The sequence below is a fragment of the Dermacentor variabilis genome, chromosome 10 (assembly GCF_050947875.1).
Source record: "Dermacentor variabilis isolate Ectoservices chromosome 10, ASM5094787v1, whole genome shotgun sequence".
Taxonomy (NCBI): domain Eukaryota; kingdom Metazoa; phylum Arthropoda; class Arachnida; order Ixodida; family Ixodidae; genus Dermacentor; species Dermacentor variabilis.
The window spans coordinates 84225137-84244289 of NC_134577.1; the positions used below are offsets into that span (position 1 = coordinate 84225137).

General features: G+C 42.0%; 1 protein-coding gene across 2 annotated transcripts in view; it reads left to right on the top strand.

Annotated features, from left to right (window-relative positions):
- The window catches only part of LOC142560752 (multiple PDZ domain protein-like), a 311252-nt gene that overhangs the window by 152758 nt on the left and 139341 nt on the right, over window positions 1-19153 (top strand). The window contains exons 22-24 of one of the 2 annotated variants that reach the window (XM_075673072.1): window positions 1708-1767; window positions 2627-2806; window positions 6565-6652. In XM_075673072.1, the coding sequence (XP_075529187.1) occupies window positions 1708-1767; window positions 2627-2806; window positions 6565-6652 (328 nt within the window). The remainder of the gene's footprint in view (window positions 1-1707; window positions 1768-2626; window positions 2807-6564; window positions 6653-19153) is intronic. The other variant, XM_075673073.1, reaches the window with a different exon arrangement.

Below are 19153 nucleotides of genomic sequence, written 5' to 3' on the forward strand. Positions count from 1 at the left end.
AAATCTTCATAAAAGGTTTTCGTTCCTTCATATTACATCTTCCAATGAAGTTTACTCACCTACAATGCATAACCAAGTGAAGAACAGACGACAAACTGTTCCAAAGTAAGAGAGAACCTTGTTGTCTGTCCTCCAACTTTAGCAGCCCGCTGATACTTTTTACGTTTCATGTAATTGTACATGCAATAACAAGTTCTCATAATTAAACAAAACATGTTTTAGTGTAATAATAAAGCTAAAACAGCTTTTTACGCGCTGTTTTAGTAAATAATGAATCGTTGTGAGAGACGGAACAGTGCTTGCCAGGTGTGTCTTCAAGGTGTCCTGGCTATTCGAGAACAATGCCGATCCGAAGTCGCAATATATCGGCATTCCCAAGCATAGCTCAGTTCAGTAGTGCCAGATTTCCCTCTAGGTAATATAGTGAGAAACTTTATGTTGAGAACAACTTGTAACACACAGCACTCTTACTTGCCTGGTTTCTAAGAAAAAAAATTTGAATTTGGCTTCATATGCAGGGAAGCCAGCTGTTGGAAAGACACGCTAGCATGTACCTGTGTCATCACCTATTGGCAGCTGCTAAAGGGCAAGCAATCGTTTCAGCAGGGTTGCCATGTGAGAAGGGCTGTTGGTTTGAAAATGCCTAGGCCTAAAAGTTACTGGCAATCTCTAGTGTGGCGGTGACCCCCGCTTGCAGAAAACTGTTGCCGCTGGATGACGAAATAAGGACAATGACAAGGATAGCGAGGACATCGTGCGGCACGTGTGTGCGTAGATGGAGAAAAACAACTAGCAACAACGAATTTCGTGCACCAGCATTTGCATCACAGTTTTGTACGATCACGTGACCACCTGTGTTTACAGATGTACCGTCTTTCTGGTTGCTCACTGAAATTGAAACTTGGGCGATTCACTATAAACAAGGCTCTATATAATAAACCGTTGCACACTGAAGCAAACAAGGTTTCATGCCGTAACAGCTGGGTCATTGGCTACTTGTTGCAACAGAAAAGACAAACCAAAATCGCTGGGCCAGTGCTTTTTTAAACTAGCCTTTTACGCGGTCCAAAACTTTGATGTAGTTGGCCTGTAACGTCATTTTTTGTGCTGCCTGTGTCGCATGAACGTTAGACAATTCATTGAAAGAAAGTGTATTTGGACTTTAACTTTCATTATTATGTGGTTTCTCTCAAAATGGAGACCAAAATTAGGAAATAAACTTTATGAGTGCTACTTCTCGGACAAGTTGGTAATTAATACGGTGCAGGAGGTGTGCTAACTGACAAAGATTTGGCGAGGCACACAAAAGCACATGCGCTCCCGTATGTGTCCTTGCATGCCTCACTCAGTGCTCATTATTTAGTGCACCCCCTACACATTAGGGAATAAATTTTTCATGCATTGTTGAGTTCTGTATTAGACTGGTCTTTTTATCCTTTTTTGCATTACAGCCGGTAACAAGATCAAGATAATGTTTCCGTGCGTCGAGGTACTGTCGTTAGAGGGGCATTGTTTTTGCTCACGTACCGTAGTACCTACAATACGTGCCGGTGTTGAGTGGGGAAATGATGTGACTTGATAATGTACAATTGAAGGGTATATATATAAGAACACAAGCGGCATGGCTGTTGTATTTTAGCTGTCACATTATGTGCATCGCCAGTAGTGCTGTCATCACTTTGCCAATGCGCCAATAACTATGTGCAGCCCAAAGACAGCATTGATGATGCAAGCCAGGAGCCCTCACCACGGTTACTCTCACCTCAGGTGAGGTACTCGTTTTGTGCATCTTGACAGAATAAGTATCATCTTTGGTCTATGTATAACTGCCCTTTCTTAAAGCGAAGCTTTGTTTGCTTACCACCCCGTAAATTGGCATGTTGTCATTGCTGAGCTGGGGATGCTCGTGGCCATCTTCATCATTGTTGGCTGTCTTGTTGCCTATAAGCTGTTTCGCTTATCAGGGTGATCACTTTCCCAAAGCTTTGGGTGACTCGGCACAGGATGTGTTGACATGTGCAGCTGACAGCGTTTCTGATGCTGTGCCAAGATACCTATCTTCGCACAGTGCCAGAGGTGCTTTTGGCCGTGTACTTCGATGCATTTGGTGCCAGGACACATGTGTTCTCGTGAATGTGATAGTCTCAGCAAAAGTGGTCTTTGAAAATGATTGCCCTTGATTAAAGCTTAACTTTGCTCTGACCCGCCGTGGTTGCTCAGTGGCTATGGTGTTGGGCTGCTGAGCACGAGGTCGCGGGATCGAATCCCGGCCACGGCGGCCGCATTTCGATGGGGGTGAAATGCGAAAACACCCGTGTGCTTAGATTTAGGTGCACGTTAAAGAACCCCAGGTGGTCGAAATTTCCGGAGTCCTCCACTACGGCGTGCCTCATAATCAGAAAGTGGTTTTGGCACGTAAAACCCCAAATATTATTATAACTTTGCTCTGCAAGGTATGCCACTGTGGCTGACGGCCATTGAGAGATGCATTCGTCGCCGAAATCCTCCGCTCATTTCTTGTGGTGTTGGCCACTATGTATGAAATGGAGTAATAGAGTCATTACAAACAATCGTGCAGTCCTTCCGACAGCCATTGCATGTCCGGCTTCTCGTTGTGCGTGCGCAGCCTTCGCTGGAAGCTGTGAGCCCCCAGCGCAGTCCTCTGGCGGTGACCAAGTCTGTGTCGCGCGAGTCTCGCCTGAGTGTGACATCTCAGCTGAGCCGGAGTGCCAGCCAGGGTAGCCAGGAAGGCTTGGAGCCGCCGCCAGAGCCCACCAAGAAAGTTCTCACCGTACACGGTGTGGAGGTGACTACTTTTCTTGTCTCTCCTTCTTTTTCAGCTTTTCACATGTACAGTTGAATCCCGTTCATTTGACCCCTGCGGGACTGGAAGCTCTGGTCAAGTTATCCTGAAGTCCTAATTAACAAATGGCCTCAAAATGAACGGATGCGAATCTTTTTTATTGCTTGAAGTAGTCTGTTGTCATTGACATATCACTCCGGTACAGTAATACAGGTACTACATATGTCATTGTTGGTCACTGTCCCACAGACCTAAACACTATCCTCAATGCTGACAACATCCTCAGAAGAGAGGTCAACTAGGACACGAGACAAACCGTCATCGTCAGTGGAGGACAGGTCACTCCCTTCACTGTTGTCGCCTAGGGAATCGGTAGCACTGTCTGCCGAATTTCTTGTGTTCTTCAGCTTTTAGTAACCGCTTCGTGCGTGAGGGGGTGCCGGTGGGCGTTGAATTAACTGAAGCAGCATGCTTTTGCTTTAGAACTGAAAATGTATCTCCTCCATAGCCAATGTATGGTTTCACGCAGGGACGTTGGAGTGCCTTCGAAATAAGGCAAAAATCTAATTACTTGATGTAGAATTAATGGAAGCTGACGGTAGTTTTATTTATCTCTTTTCATTTATTTACAAATACTGCATCATACACAGCAATGCATTGCAGGAGTGGATACACCTGTGATCAAAAGTATGTTAACCAGGGGTTCGGTGCCTTGGCATGTAACCTCAAACTGAAGAATGCAACTGAGACTTGGCATTCCAATCATCACTGTGCATTTGCCATTCTCATGTTGTCGGTATGAGTCACCAAGGAATTCGCTTTTTTTTTTTCGTAGAACCCCTGGTCCACACACTTGTGACCACGGGGCTATATAAAGTGCTTCAGACCGGACAAAAAAATGTAATCGGAGAGCGAAGCTTCGGTAAAGACGTCAACAGAAACAAGCGCAAAACACTATCAAGAAATTTAATCTCTAGATCACAGATGATTGCAAGAATCAGTGTCACAGCTCGAAGAGTCTAAAATAAGGGAAAACATAGAGATGATTTGGTGAGAAATTCGTCCATAGGCAGTTCACGCAATGTACCATCAAGACCGTTCCAATTATGCTTACAGAACAAGACTAAATGTAGTCACAGAAGGAACAACATGGGCAGTGCTGTTGTTTCTTGTTTTTTTGTCTCTGTCTACATTTAGGCTTGCAATTAAAGCACATTTAGGATGACCCACCAACTAGCCTAAATTTTTTTCACCTTACCATTCCAGGTGTTGATTGCGTGGCGGAAAATGGAGAATTTGTAACAGTCTAGTGAAGATCTTAGCAGAACAATGTTTACAGAGTGACCACGTCAGGTGTGCTGCTAGGAGGAGCTTCGAATGCTTGGGGTCCGTGGGATTTTCTGAAACCGACATGGTCACTGTAAGGAATGCCTAGATGTGTGAAAATTGATTTGGCTCGAATGTGACTTAACTGGAAGCATTCAGGTTATTATAGCTATGCGAGGCAAGGACACATATTACACACTAAGGACACATATTAAGTTTATCTGTTTTGCAGTAAGTTTTCAATAGCAAAATAGCCATTCTTACCTTGAGAGGTGACTTGGTAAGCTAAAGAGAGGAGCAAGAATAGAACACAAATGGCAGCTTCAACCTGAAGTGACTGCGTCGGGGCAATGTCACATTGTGGGTTCTGACAGCATCTACAGAATTTACAGTCAAAGCTCGATATAACAAGCACAAATATAAAGAATTACTTAATGTAATGGATTCAACTTAAAATGAACTTTTTGTCAATATAAGCATGTATGCTTATAATGTTTTGTATAACGAAGGTATTTTCATGTTGTAGGGCACTTTGTTATGAAGTTTTTAGTGTAGTTAGTTGTTTATCGGTAAGGAACGACTACATTGTACTCTAAAGAAACAAGAGACTCAGCCTATCAAGTTTCGAGATGTTTTCATAAAACTGGGATGGCCTGAATATGAGAAAATGTTTTGGAATCTGTAGTTATTGACATTCTAGTGCTGAGGTTTCAGCCGGAAAATCAAAAGTGGAATATAAATTGCCCTTCATTTTTTTTTTGTTCTTGTTATAAACAGCCTCTTTCTTGCAAATAAATGAAAATAGGGCCTATAAAAGATACTTTACTTGTTTAAACTGAGTTAGTGTTCATCTTCAATGCCCTTTAACCTTTCTTGGAACTCTGGCTTCCAGCTGTACTGTCTGTGGCTAGGCGTTGCCTTTACGAACTCATATGCTTTCCTTATTGGAATGGCCCAGAGCCCTACATGCAACGCATGCAATAGCGACGAGACGCTCGCACACATTATCTGTGTCTGCCCGCGATATAGTGCTCAGAGACTAGTGATGTGCAGAGTACTGGACCAGTTAAACAATCGTCCACCATCAGAACTGAAAGCTTTAGGTCAGTGCTCTGAAAGAACATCTGCGTTGAAGGCATTACTCGTGTTATTAAGGTTCCTGAGGTCTACGGCACTTAACGATAGACTTTAAGAACGCCGCCCACTACCGCTCTATAGTGTACACACTTTGTTAGTGCTCGTCTCACTTTCTCTCTATCCCCCTTCACCCTTCCCCCTGTGCAGGGTAGCCAACCGAAACTACTTCTGGTTAACCTCCCTGCCTTCCTCTGTATTCTCTCTCTCGGTCCTCCAGCAAAGGCTTTGATTCTTCAATAGCACTTATTGATAGAGCATCATCAAAAATTGATATATTAAAAGAAAAAAAAAAGCTGGCAGACTTTAGAGATATATTTCTGGCCCTGAAATCATTTAGTATGACGGCAGCAGCTGATAGCCCTCTGACTGCCATGCATTTCGGGCATTCCTGCCCGCTGTACACCAGAGGTATTTTTGAAGATGAATAAAATTTACCTTTTTTGTTGAAGTATCCTGTTAATAGACTTCAAATGCAAATTGTATCATTGGCTATTTGTTGCTGAGCATTTAACAAAATTTCTTGCCTATAGTTGTCAAATGAAAATGAAGGAATTTGCTAGTTCACGAACTATAATTAGGGTAATATATCAACAAGAAAACATTTAATATGGTTGATTTTATGAAAGAGTTCCTGAAAATCAGAGTTTGCAAGTTCTTGAATTCAGGCATCACTAAAAACTGTGTGAGCTTCTTGCACTGGTCTGCCATGTCAGGATTGATATAAGATTTTTTTAATTTCTCATTAAATAATTTTAATAACTACTTATTTCATAGTTAGCTTAATTAATTATTGTTAATTACTACATATCTCTGGCATGCCGAGGCAGGAGGGGTGAAACATGATGAAGTAAATTAAAAAAGAATATTTAGCACACTATAATGGCTAAACAGGCATAACCTTGAAATCACATTTGACAATCACATGAACAGTTGCGTTTTCATGTCAAGAAAATCATGACGGCAAATTAAGAAAGCTCTCATGGTTATTTAGTAAGTTTGGGAGCAACTGATTCTAGTCACTGCTTTGGGGCAACCATGCCATCCGAGCAACAGATGTGCGTCATTCAAACAGCATTCAGTATTCTTGAAATCCTCTAATTGTCCGTAAATTGTTGTCAAATGTACTTTACGAACCCTGACTGTCTTGAGCAACACGTTTAGGTTCTTTACATTGTATGGCTATAGCATGCAAGTAAATAGCTTTTATTTTCTCGCCTCATTCTTTGTTTTCTGCCTGGTGTTGCACCGTCTAGTTATTTGTAGTGAGCCAGCCGCTCATTGCTGCCTTCTCTGCGCAGATCGACATGAACAGTGCAGGCAGCATAAAGCGTGAGGAGCTCTCAGACGGCGAGGGAGAGGAGGAAGACGTCTACGGCTACACCATGAGTAAGTGGCCGCATGTTTGACCAGCATGCTTGGGCGAGGTCTCATTGGCTCTGCGATTCAGGAGTGGGAGATTTGTGGTCGCAGGTGGAACAGGCAGGGTATATACCGTATTTATTCAAATATAAGGAGAGGCATCTTCCCAGAATTCTTAGCTTCAATGTCATCCCCCCCCCCCCCCATCGCTTGGTTTTACACGTGAGGCTGATAGATTCACTTACTGTTTCAATATGGTGGCAGCAGTATCACACTTTTGGCTATCCGCATTTTAGACAGCAGCGCAAATTGTGGCAGCTAATAAACATTGCCAGGTGAGGCTGTACCGTATTTTTGTGTGTATAACCTGCACCGAGAATTTGAAGAATTTGACAGTAAAGGCAGGGGGGGGGGGCTGGTCATGTTGGAATTTCACCTTGAGCTGATACTTCACAACAGCACAAATAGCACCTGATGCTGTAGCTTCACGTCAGCATGGCACACACTGCAGTAAAGCCACACCTTGAGAAAATGTTTTTACCAATCCAGTTTCGTTGCTTCCTAAAAAAGGGGGGGGGGATGACTTTCGATTATTTGGTATTTTGGGCAGTTCTTGCTGAATCTGAATAATTTGTCGGCCACTCTATATCACCTTATATTAGTGTGCCTAGTTAAGTTCTTTTTCTAGAATTCCTTAGCTGGATGACGGAGGGGTGTACTCCCGCCTTATAATCGAATAAATACGGTAATTGAATAGGCAGCACTGCATGCCTGTTGATGCACTTGCAAGAGATAACGAGGCACAAATGGCTGTCTGCCTCCCACCGCTGAGTTACACCTTTGTGATTTAATATCCCACTCAGGCGGGCAAAAAAATTTGGTGTCACCGACTTTTCCATTAGTGTTTATCGCAAGCTGCCACACTGAAAGGTTTAGTGATACTTGGGGTGTAACCAGTCGCCTGTCACTGCGTTTGTCAAACTCACTTTGCTGCATTGAAGCACGCAGCCTCGATATCAGTGCTTCAAAAATAAGCAAGGGAATACTCAATGTTGGCTCACCACTAATTCTGAAAGCACTTTTTATTGTGTGTGTGCGATTTGAAATTTTATAAGCATCCATGTTTATGGAAACTGCCATTTTTCCTCTGCCGATGAAAGCCGTCTCGTTCGTTAGGCGCCAGCGCTCCGCCATTCTCAGCATTTCCAAATGCACAACGCATCGCTCGGGTGTTGGATGCAGCGACGTTGTGTCTTCGTCCCTGATGATTAACCAGCTTAGTGTTATTTTGCAGATATACATATTGCCTAAAATAGCTAAGCGATCAGCATTTCCCATCAATTCCAAACGACGCTTTCCTTTCCTGCATTGCAGCAAAGTTCACTTGCTCAAAGTGTCACAAATTTGCCTATCTGACTGGGTTATAAATCATACTACATATTGCTCAGTGTTCCAGTGCTGTTTTCAATGGAGACACACATGATGTGGCTTAACAGAATGTTTCCTGTGGAGTACACTGCATGTTAGATTTTGACTTTTTCGGCGTCAGCCAGAGGCTTCTCATTTGCCTAGGAAAGCTCACATCAGAGCTGCTATTTCTTGATGAATACAGAACGCGTGATAATGGGAATGTGGAATGAGTGAAACGTAAGGCTTCAAACGTAAATGAGCTCACACGTACACTTTCCTGCACGCTACTTTGCCACACACATGTTCTGAGAGCCGGATGACGGTTGGAAAGCTGTCATGCTCAGTGGGAATGGGCATTAAGTGGTAGCCAAGCTCAGTTGAAAACAGGAGCTACTGGACGTCAGAAATCACACTTGGAAATCATCTCTTTATATCACAATGTGCCACTTTCCTCATTACAACCTTGTTAGAATGTGCAAGCACCGAAAAGTCATTAAGTTGGTGCTCACACTTCACCATCCGTGCTGCCAAGGTAAGTCCTTGTCTCTGCCGGCTGTGCCTTGATGGCTTTTGCCCAGTCACTGGATTGAATAGGTTTTCTGCAGCTGGAAGCAGCTGGAAGCGCCCAACAGCACAACCGTGCGCAATGTTTTGCATTGTCAAGTGCTATCAGCCAGCTATTTAGCAGTCGCATAGAACTTGGGATGACAGTGCATGGTTGCACAGCACACAGGGAACGTTGGCCTTGTCTGCTAGTTTTCTTTTGCACTTTTCTTTACCTCACGTCATCTTTGCCATTATAAACCAATGGAATTCACATAATTCAGGCTACATAGGAGCCTGAATATGTTGTTGGTTGGTCCTCGTCTGATACTATGCAATGGTCTGTCTACGCTGAACAATAGGATTCTGAATGGCCCACTCCCATACTATGCTATATAAATCAGGTATCTCGAAACATATTAACTGCACGCCACAAACACCCTGTGAAGCCTCCTTTTCTTTTGCAGCCAACTAAACTGATGAGTAGTCATGCCTGCTAACATTGAGATGACCAGGTGTCAGGGCACTGCCCTGTACGGCATAAATTTGGTTCAATTTGTTTTGCTGACAATAATGTATCATAAAAAGGTGTTTATCCACAGCTCTGCACCCTGCTTTTCTATCTTTTATTTAAAGCAATTGTCTCTTTCTTCGACTTTCCCACTGCTGCTGCTGCTGTTGTGTGGCATACTGCATATAAGACAGGAGCAAGGCCAAGCAAAAAACTTGTTTGGATTCCATCACGTCCAATGTGCACAATGCCCTGTGGAGCTCCCTGGGCGTTGCCACATTAGCCTCTTGACAGCTGTAATCATCCGTGACTCCCCTCAAAAGCATTGCAGAAACTGCAGCACTTAGCTTTCTACTAACGTGCGGAGCCAGAGGGGACGTAGATAGAATAGAAGAGGTAGTTCCCATAAAAGGGGGAGAGGGAGAGGGAACAGGGGGCGTAGGAAGGCAAGGAAACACTGCTACCATAGACACGACAGCGGTTGTGCGGAAACTGGATAAACTTAAGTTCAAGTTACAGTACAGTACGTTTCTGCTATTTCTGAAAAATAAAAACCATGCAAATATGTCAAGCGGACAACTTATGCAGGGCTTGCAGAAGCAGAGCTGCATTAATTAAAGTGCACCGCATGATCCAGGCGACACTACGGAAGCGGTCGCATGTCAAATCAACACTTCTGTGCCCACTGTGGTAGCTTTGCGGCTATGGCATTGATTGAGGTCGTGGATTTGATCTTGACAGCAGCAGCCGCATTTCGACGGGGGCAAAATAGAAAGTCACATGCACTTAGATTTTGGGACATGTTAAGGAACACCACTGTGTCAAAATTAATCTGGAATCCACCACTACGGCGTGCCTTGTAATCCGATTGCGGTTTTGGCATATACATCCCCATAATACAATTCAAGTTTAATACTTCCGCCACAATTTGACGTGCCCCGTGAGGCAAGGACGATGCTCAGCCCTCTCAGAGGTTATGAACCATGGCGCACAAGAACGCCTCAAGCAAACACCTCTCCCTGTGTGTTCTGTGTACTACACAGATAAACAGCAGTGGTGCATACAAGGTAGCATTTAACATGTACTCGCTACTCTTGTGTTAGACTAAATGTTGAAGAAATTAAGCTTTAGCCGTCGACGTCACCGCTAATTATCGTCAATCAAAGCATCCAGCACGGAAAGCTTCGCTTACGTCGATTCCCCCAGTGCATGGGATCTGCATAATTTTTTGGGATCTGCACAAGCGTGGAAGAGAAGCATGTGGGACCAACAGTGGGGCATTCTGCATGCTTGAAACTTGAACAGGATTGAGCTTAAGAAATGAACACACTGTTAGGCTTTGGATGTGTGTTTATTGATCCATTCTTTGTGCTCTCTGGTGTTTATCAATTACGGAGATTACGGAAGCTGCATTATGTCCAACATTTCTCCACTACTGCGGAGTGCTCCATATGCTGTTTGTGTGTTTTCTGTCCACCTTGTTTTTAGCTTTCATTTGGAATTGGTTACTGATCATAAAGGTGGTTTTGAATTGTCTCTTTCATTTGTTTTTTATTTTTATTCTTTTATTGTATCTATTTACACAGTACTAGATGTTCACTTGTAAACATTTCAGAGCCATAAGCTAAGGTGTCACAATGAAAACTTTAAGCCCAAACCTCATGAGAGCGATTTTGTGCGAGACAGCAACAAGCGACGACTTCGAGCGTCGAAATGGGCCATCGCATGAACAGATCGGTTGTCCTTGTCGCTCGATCACTCATTTCTGGAAATGAGTGAATAAAAAACCTACTAAAAATGAGCAAGAATAAAAAACCTACTGCAAGCCCTTCAGAAATATTTTATGCTGGTCTTTACAGCTTAAGAAATCAACTTAAGTTACTAAAGCATGTGTCAAGTCAGTTTCGGCGCGTATTTGCTGCCCTCATACTGGAAACGCATAGTTCAATATCATCACTTGCATGGGGTTCGACTTGTAGGCGACAAGTCGATGCGACAGTCATCTCCATCACATCGCTTGTCGACATCATGCGACAGATCACGTAGAGGAGGTTTATTCTTTACTGGGATATTCAAGTTCTGCAAACACTACAATAAAGATGGCAGTGAAAAATAAGAATGTCATTGCGTTAAAGTTCACGTGCAGCAGAATGCTGCAATTCAGGCATGAGTTCCCACACTTTTGAACTCGTACACAAGTTCATGATGTACTTGCAATTAACTGATTCCAGTTTGAACACAATTGTTTGTAGATAGAAAAATAAGATTTGAAAGAGCATAAGTTTGGACATGTTGGTATTCCATAACTTTTACGTTTTTATCACACGAAAAGGGACGAGAGACAGAAGTTCGACGCACTGTGTCCGCGTCGAACTTTTGTCTATCGTCCCTTTTCGTGCGCTAAAAATGTAAAAATTATAAAATAAGATTGTTTAGATGTATAAAGGGGCAAATCTAATCGTGATAGTATGGTGGATGGTATGATCCCTCGTGTTTATTTTTGCTGGTGGCCCGACTTTTTCTTTTCAACTCAATAAATCTTTTAAATTAAAGCAGGCGTTTCTTATGACACGGAGTGCTTTGTATTTAAAATATTATCTATGCTGAAATGCCATCGTACCTTGATGAAAGTACCGTATAAACGAGAATATACGTTGACCACTAACCTTAATGTAGAAAAAAAAGAAAAACAACAAAAATTTGCTAAGGTGCATTTATTGTCATGATAGTGCTGTAGCTTTGCAGCGGATTCACTGCACTGTCGCTACTAGCGAGCATGCACGAAGCTCCCGCAGAAAGTGTGCATGTCCACAAGCTATCGTTACACTGCACAATGCCCACGAAATGGCATTTTATGTCAGTTGCGTGCCAATAGTTTTACTTTTTATGCCCGCCAATATCGCACACTTCCTTCAGAAATGCTCAGCAGCCTTGTTGCAGTTTGCTTGGGCAAAGCCTGCAGATTTTATTGTGAACCCCGCTGAAAACTGTCTACTCATCACTGATCAGACAAAAAACAAAAAAGGACAAATCACGCGTGAGGTTGATAAGGCAAGCGTGCACAGGAGGTCACAGCCACTAAAAAAATAAAAATAAAGAAACACCAGCAATCACATTTGCATAAGGATACTATACTTACTATACTTTAGCTATGCATTAACCGACATGCATGCTGTAGGTTGCCAGATGACGAGTTGCATTCTGTTAAAGACCCCTGTATAAGACAAGGGGTAACTTTAGCTGACTCTTTAAAAAACAAAATATCTTGTCTTACATTTCGGTTTATACAGTAATTTTGTTCTGCCATTATGGTTTAACGAAGTTCACACACTTTGCACACAGGCATGCACGTGGAGTGCTTGTCATGAGCACAAAGGCTGACAAATAATGCTTGATAGTAAATCTGTCACTTGCACACCTTCTTTTGGATGCAAATGTTGCCAGTGAGCAGCAAAAAAAAAAGAAAACACACAGACTGTCAAACAAAGGACATGACACACCAGTTCCCCGCATGCCTTGGTATCGCAGCCTGCTGCACGGCCGTTCTAAACAGTACTAAAGTGGCAGCCTAGTGTTGACTGGTTGTGATGACGGTTGGTTCATGTGCACACATTTGTGTTGTGTGGGTTTTAACTTTGCAGCATCATATTTATTTATTTATTTATTTGTTTTATATTTATTGATATCCCTAAAGGCCCATGTGGTCATTACAAAGGGAAGTGAGTTACCAGGGTGTCTACCAACCGGGAAAACCGGGAATTCTCAGGGATTTTGAGTAGTCTGGAAAAACTCAAAACTCAGGGAATTTGTGCCTCTATCAGGGAAAAATTGCTGTAATTTTATTGAAAGGGTTGAAAGTCGCTGTAATGCTGGCTCGAGTAACAGACAGGAATCCTAATGAATCGTCTTTGACGTCATGTCATCGGCTGGAGGAGTTGCCAGATGTACAGTGAACAACCGACTTTCCGGATTCCCGATAATTTCGATGGCTTCGCGGCACCACCACGTACCCCACAGAGTCAATGTATCAGAACGTCTGAAATTTCAGGCGCAAAAACTCTTTGCCGTCCGATCTCAATTGTGACAAAGTTCGGGCTTCATACCACTGAGCTTGCTATCAGTTGATAGAAATAGCTCATATTCGAAAATATTTGCTTCTGTATGCATCTCCTTTTTATTCGTATTTAAGAATGTCTGGCTCCATTTGCAATTTTTTTTTGATGACATTTTATTCGCTGTGCATTTTACTAACCCCTCCCTTCTATTCTCTTTTTGAATAACATAAACACTACTTCTTAGTATTCAAATTAGGTTGTCATTCCTTCTTAAAAATTTTTTTCATATGCTTACTAGAGAGTGACGGCATCGGGCGATATGGTTTCAGCCTGTCATGACATAAAGCATAGTTCTGTCATTTTGCGAAGGCACTCAGGGAAAACCTGGAAAACTCAGGGAATTTGGAAATGTCAACTTTGTAGACACCCTGGTTGCAACAATAAATGCACTAATCAAGAAACATTGGTAATATCTTGTGACATAATTGTTTACAAGAAAAATGCATATGGGAGAAAGTCCTGAACACAGAAATAATCACACATTTAGGAAAAGCTTAGACTAACAAACAAAGACATCATGATCAATAGTACATGCAACCTTTTTTGTTACATCAGTATGATTACATTTCGCAGAGCTCTGTGGCCTACCCACAGAGCTCTGCGGCTGCCAAATGCCTACAGATTAAGGGACATTTGATTCTATTTAATATTGCATATATTTTTCTTTTGCTGGCACTGGATGACATGTCCGAGTTATCCTATTTTCTGAACTAAAGAGGCTAAAAATTATTACACACATTTACCATAGCTTATACCTCAAATGCAGCATTGTCTGCATTCCTGATGTTAAATTTAGCAACACTGCACATCTCAGTGCAATCCCAATGATTCAGAAAAAGGGTTTGGTGCTTCTGTGTTGTCATGTGGGGTTTGTGGGTTTGAAGAATTTTGTCAGCATTCTCACAGTGCTGCCTTGGCAGGAATGTAGCACTTCAGACTAGAATCTTGGTTTAAAGACACTTAGTGCTGTTTTGCCTTTATAGTGGCAAAGAACTTGCCCAGTGTGATGTTGAGCATGAGCCTGAACTACACAAAGGGTTCACAGGAACATGACATTATCAGCAGTGGATAAATAAGGGACACCTTGGCATTAGCCAACATTTCGGCAAGAAGACAAGTCAGGACAACAAATGTTTTTGCAGTTCTATGAGGTACCGTTGCAACTGCTGCTGCAACACTTCTGCTTTAGCAGCTTTTGTGCGGTCGTTGCGTTGATATTGCTTTAGCAGTTTAAACACTGCTGCTTTAGCAGCCGACCTTTGTCAAGGTTGTTCTGACAAAGACGAACATTAGCTGTCATGATGACGACTGATGCATGCACACGCATGGCACCGTATGATCAATTATTTTGTGGAATCTCATAAGCATGATCACAACTGCTCTAGCAGTTAATGTACTGTAGCATGATGGACACAACAACTAGCAGAAGTTGATACATTGCCATGGCATTTGCACGCCTGGCACCATATCAGCGATAACTTTGTTAGATCTCATAAGCATGATCACAACGACTTTAGGAGTTGATGTACTGTAGCTCAACGGTCACAACAACTTGCAGTAGCTGTGCCTTGTGTCTTTTTTTCGTCTTGTCGAATAGTTTGTTTCAGGCTGAGGCTTTCCTTGCCTGAAAACTGTTGATTGCTTCAAGCAGAAACGGCATAAAAACAAACCTAGCATGTTGCCCATAAAAAAAACATCCAAAGTGAATACATGTATATCACATTATGAAAGCACATTCAACAAGTGTGTTTACTATTGTGTTCAGTCACCTGACAGGATCCGCTTGAACTGCTCCGGACTGCCAAAATTTTAGCTTTAAGCCAGCTCTAAGCATGCTTTCGATTAGAAAAAAAGTAGATTTTATTTACTTTTTTAAATTATTGTTTCTATCTGTGTCTTTTTCATAGGGCCGCCAAAGCACTGACGCAGAAGGCACAACAGTACTGCCAATTTGTTGTTAAAAGCTTTCTTTTGTTTTTCCTCGAAATGACGGCCATCATTCAGATCCACTCATTTATGGAGGCCATTTAGAAGAAGAAAAAAATTACACAGCAATTAGTATGATTTAGGGCGAAATAGTCAAACATTAGAGCACACACACTCGGTATAGTAATCATTAAAGCCATCCTGTGAATATTTTTTGAAGCGGTATCATCACTTAAAGTTGTCATCACTCCCACATTATATATGGGTTGTTTCATAAAACCTGAGATTGATGTTCTGAAATTATTATTTCCGAAAATGATTCGTCAGCACCTTAATTATATGCTCCCCAGTAAATGAAATGCACACATCCCACCATTTCTACCAAGCCTAAATCTTTTGCCACCTTCCTGAAAATTATCTCCAATGTGTTAGCTATGCCTTGTTTCTTGTCTTGTTCCAAGTTAAAGCAATGAGCCTTTTTTACCATTCTCCAAACCATCTCAACAATCCCTTTATTCATTTTATAGACCAGACGCGGCACTATGACTTTTTTATGTACCTCACGGTAAAAAAGGGACATTTCTTTGACATGGAACAAGGTGCAAGTCAAGTCATTGGAGGCAATTTTTAAGTAGGTGCAAAAAGATGGCTCTGCTCACGTCACCTAGACTTGGCAGAAATGGTTGAATGCATGGATCTCACTTACTGGTGACCATATATATATAGGTAGAAAAGTGCCAATGAATAAATTTCACAAATAAAGATTTCAGAGCATCAATCTGTCTTTATTGAACAACTCTCGTATAAAGAAAAAGCTTGCATATCTTCCTAAAGGTGAAGCATTTTGTATTTTACCTGCATCGTGTGTCATGTACGTTGCACTACATAACACCACATTCAGTCCCAACCGATGTGGTCCCAACTTTCTGTTCCTGCCAAATCTGTACTCACAGCATGAGCAGTTACTGATGGTGGTGGTCGTCTCGCATTCTCAGTTCTACCTTTTTCCCCTTTTTTCAGTGTCGAGCCGTTTTTAATGGGCCAACCCTCCCCCCTTCCCTAGGTGAGAGTGAAGGCAGTCTCAGGAAGGAGTACAAAAAAGAAAGAAAAATTATCCACTCTGCATCTAGGGCCCAAGTTTCAGCTAAAACGAAGATCTATAGGTTCTCTAAAAGTGCTATTTTGGAATAATAAAAGAAGTATTTGTCTGCTTTGTGTGCTTTTCTAAGCTTTGTACTTCTAAATCTTCGTTACTTTTGCTTGCCATTCATTGTCCCAGACAGACAACAACACTTAAGCTTATTAGGTTTCTGCAGTCTGCTTCTGGTCGCGAAGTTGCACTCATCACAGCATGGTACGATACGGACCACTGCATTCTTGTTCGGAGTCATTTGTCACTTCTCATGGTAAATGCTTAGTTCATTTGAAAGCTTCTGTGCGATACACTTATTATGTGAGATTTCAAAGCCCGTATTGGTGATTACTTCAAAGCTCTTAGTGGGATTACTTCAGGCAGTTGTCTTTTTGAATTTGCTGTTGCCTTCACTATGTCGCCAAGGCTGTGATAAACAAAGCATGGCATATCTTGAATAAGTAATGGCCTGTCTTATTTTTTTCTGGTCATGACACGCGCAACAGCACCATGAACTCATCAAATTTTGTCAATATCTATCTTTGAATATATAATTAAAACGTGACATTGACTTTTGAGTTAGAGGGGCTGACGGTTGGCCTAAACGCATGATAAATGTGCATTATGTTGATAGAATTGAACCAGATGTTAGCAGTTCATTATAAATTCAAATCAGTACTAAAGTCACTTAAACCTGTATGCTGCAAGGCTCTGCGGGAAAATTTTTGTGCTAACGTTGGAGCCGCCTTCCAGGATCACAAATTGGTGTATATAGGACAGCTCTCATGCCCTGTGCTTGCTGTTCTTTGTTTTTTATTTTCTTTTAAAGAAAAGCTCTCATATATTTTAATGCATTTGCATGCTTGAAAATGCATGTCTCACTGTAATAAACTTCATATTACACAGTTTAAGTTTGTAAACTTTTTTTTACGCATACCATATCATCATTCAGCTTCATCTGTTAAAAACAGATGATGATGATGATGATTTATTGGCATCCCCTTTGATATGGCGTGGTGACAAGTAGTCACCTAGCCTGCTTGAGTTATTTGAGTATGCTATACGTGCTTTTCATTTTAGCATTTTTGTATACACCTCTTTCATTTTTTTTTTCTCTTCTTCAAAGCTTCTCTATCTACCTTGTACTGCTACCTATGCCTCTAATGGATCCGGTCGTATCAATCTCTTCTCTGCTTTTTTTCTTATCTCGACTGCTGACTGGTTGATGCTTCTGTCCACTTTAAATCCAAGCGCTTCCGGAAGGTGCACATACCTGCGGGTCTCACTGGATGACACCCTTCGCATTCCCTTAGAATGTGCTGAGTGATCTACGGATTTTCGCTGCAGCATACACGTTCCTCATCTAGTTGTGAATATTTGCTCCGGGATGTTTTTGTCCTTGGGCAACCAGCTCAAGCCTTAAAGAGCAAGGCACTTCCCTTTGTGTTATCGTAGAGATTTTCTGTTTAGATTTCTTTCTCCTCATTCTTGTAAATATCCATGGTACTTTTTGTTTCCATTCTTTGTATCCAATTCACTGTCTCTGTTTCCTTCACTTTCTTTCTGATGACTCCTGGCTGTCTATTTACACTTTCAATTACCCTGTACTTGGTTGCCAACTTTCTTGACCACTTCCTCCATTCTGTGTCCACGCTTTGGGTAGATACTTGTGCACTTTAGCCACCTATTTATTTTTATCCATGTTGTGAGTCTTCCTTCAAAACTAATTATACTCTGCGCTTCTCTGACTTCAAACGAGACCCAACCCATGTCACCCCACACTGCCTCATTTGCGGTTTTGCCATGCTAATGGCCTACTGGCCACGCTAATTGGCCTACTGAGCTTTGGTCAACTTCCAGCTTCGACCAGATATGCCACGTCAAGCACAGAATGGCATTTGCAATTAAGCGTTAGCGCTGGTACCGTTACTCCTTTCCAGATTCCTCGCACCACCTTATATTTATTGTGGCCCCAAAGTGCTCTGTTTCTTTATTGCTGCCTTTTGCTTCATCTTTATTTTCTGATTATCTTCGTGGATGCTTGAATATATGTCCTTCGTCTATGTATACGCGGAGGTATCTATATTGCTTGTCTATGGTTACAATTTGCTGTTGAATCTACACCCCATAATTACTCTTCTCTTCATTAAAGATCATAATTCTCGATTTCTTTGTGCTAAAATTAAGGTCTTGATTTGTCATTTTGTTGCAACACATATTCGCAAGTGTCTGTAGATGTCTTTCATTGTCCACTAGTAGCACTATGTCGTCTGCATGCATCAGTCCAGGGGCCTTCTGTTACACCATTTGTCCATTATGCATGTATGATAAACCAAACCCTAATTCACTGTTTTCCAGTTGACTTGCTACGCCCTTAGCATAAAGCGTGAACAACAATGGAGAGAGAGGACACATTTGCTTCAGGTGAATTTCCACCACTTCGTTGCATTTTCGGCCCTCCCATACAATTTGTACTCGGTAGCAAAGCTCGGTAGCTGATTAGCAAAGCCAATAGCGACACCTTGTGGCGCTTTCTCCAGCTACAATTTGTCTGAAAAATATTGGTGTTATCGTCGAAAAAAGAAATCGTAAACATACTGCACGTTACCTACTATGTCGCCAACAATGTTTTACACCAGCACTGAAGTAGAATATTTAAGTCACTGCAATATCAGTTTTGCGGGCCCTGCGGTTAGTCGCCGCGTCACCAGATGTTGGTACCAGCATTGTTGCTGCCGTACACCTCTGCGGCACAATGGCGGTTGGCGTTGTCCGTCATTGCACGGCGCCGCGCTGAAATACTTTTGCACGCGTGCAAGTGTCCCAGTGTTCCCTATAATCATCACTCTTCACTCTGATCAAACCAAGCCAAGTTTTGTTTGGCTTGGAAA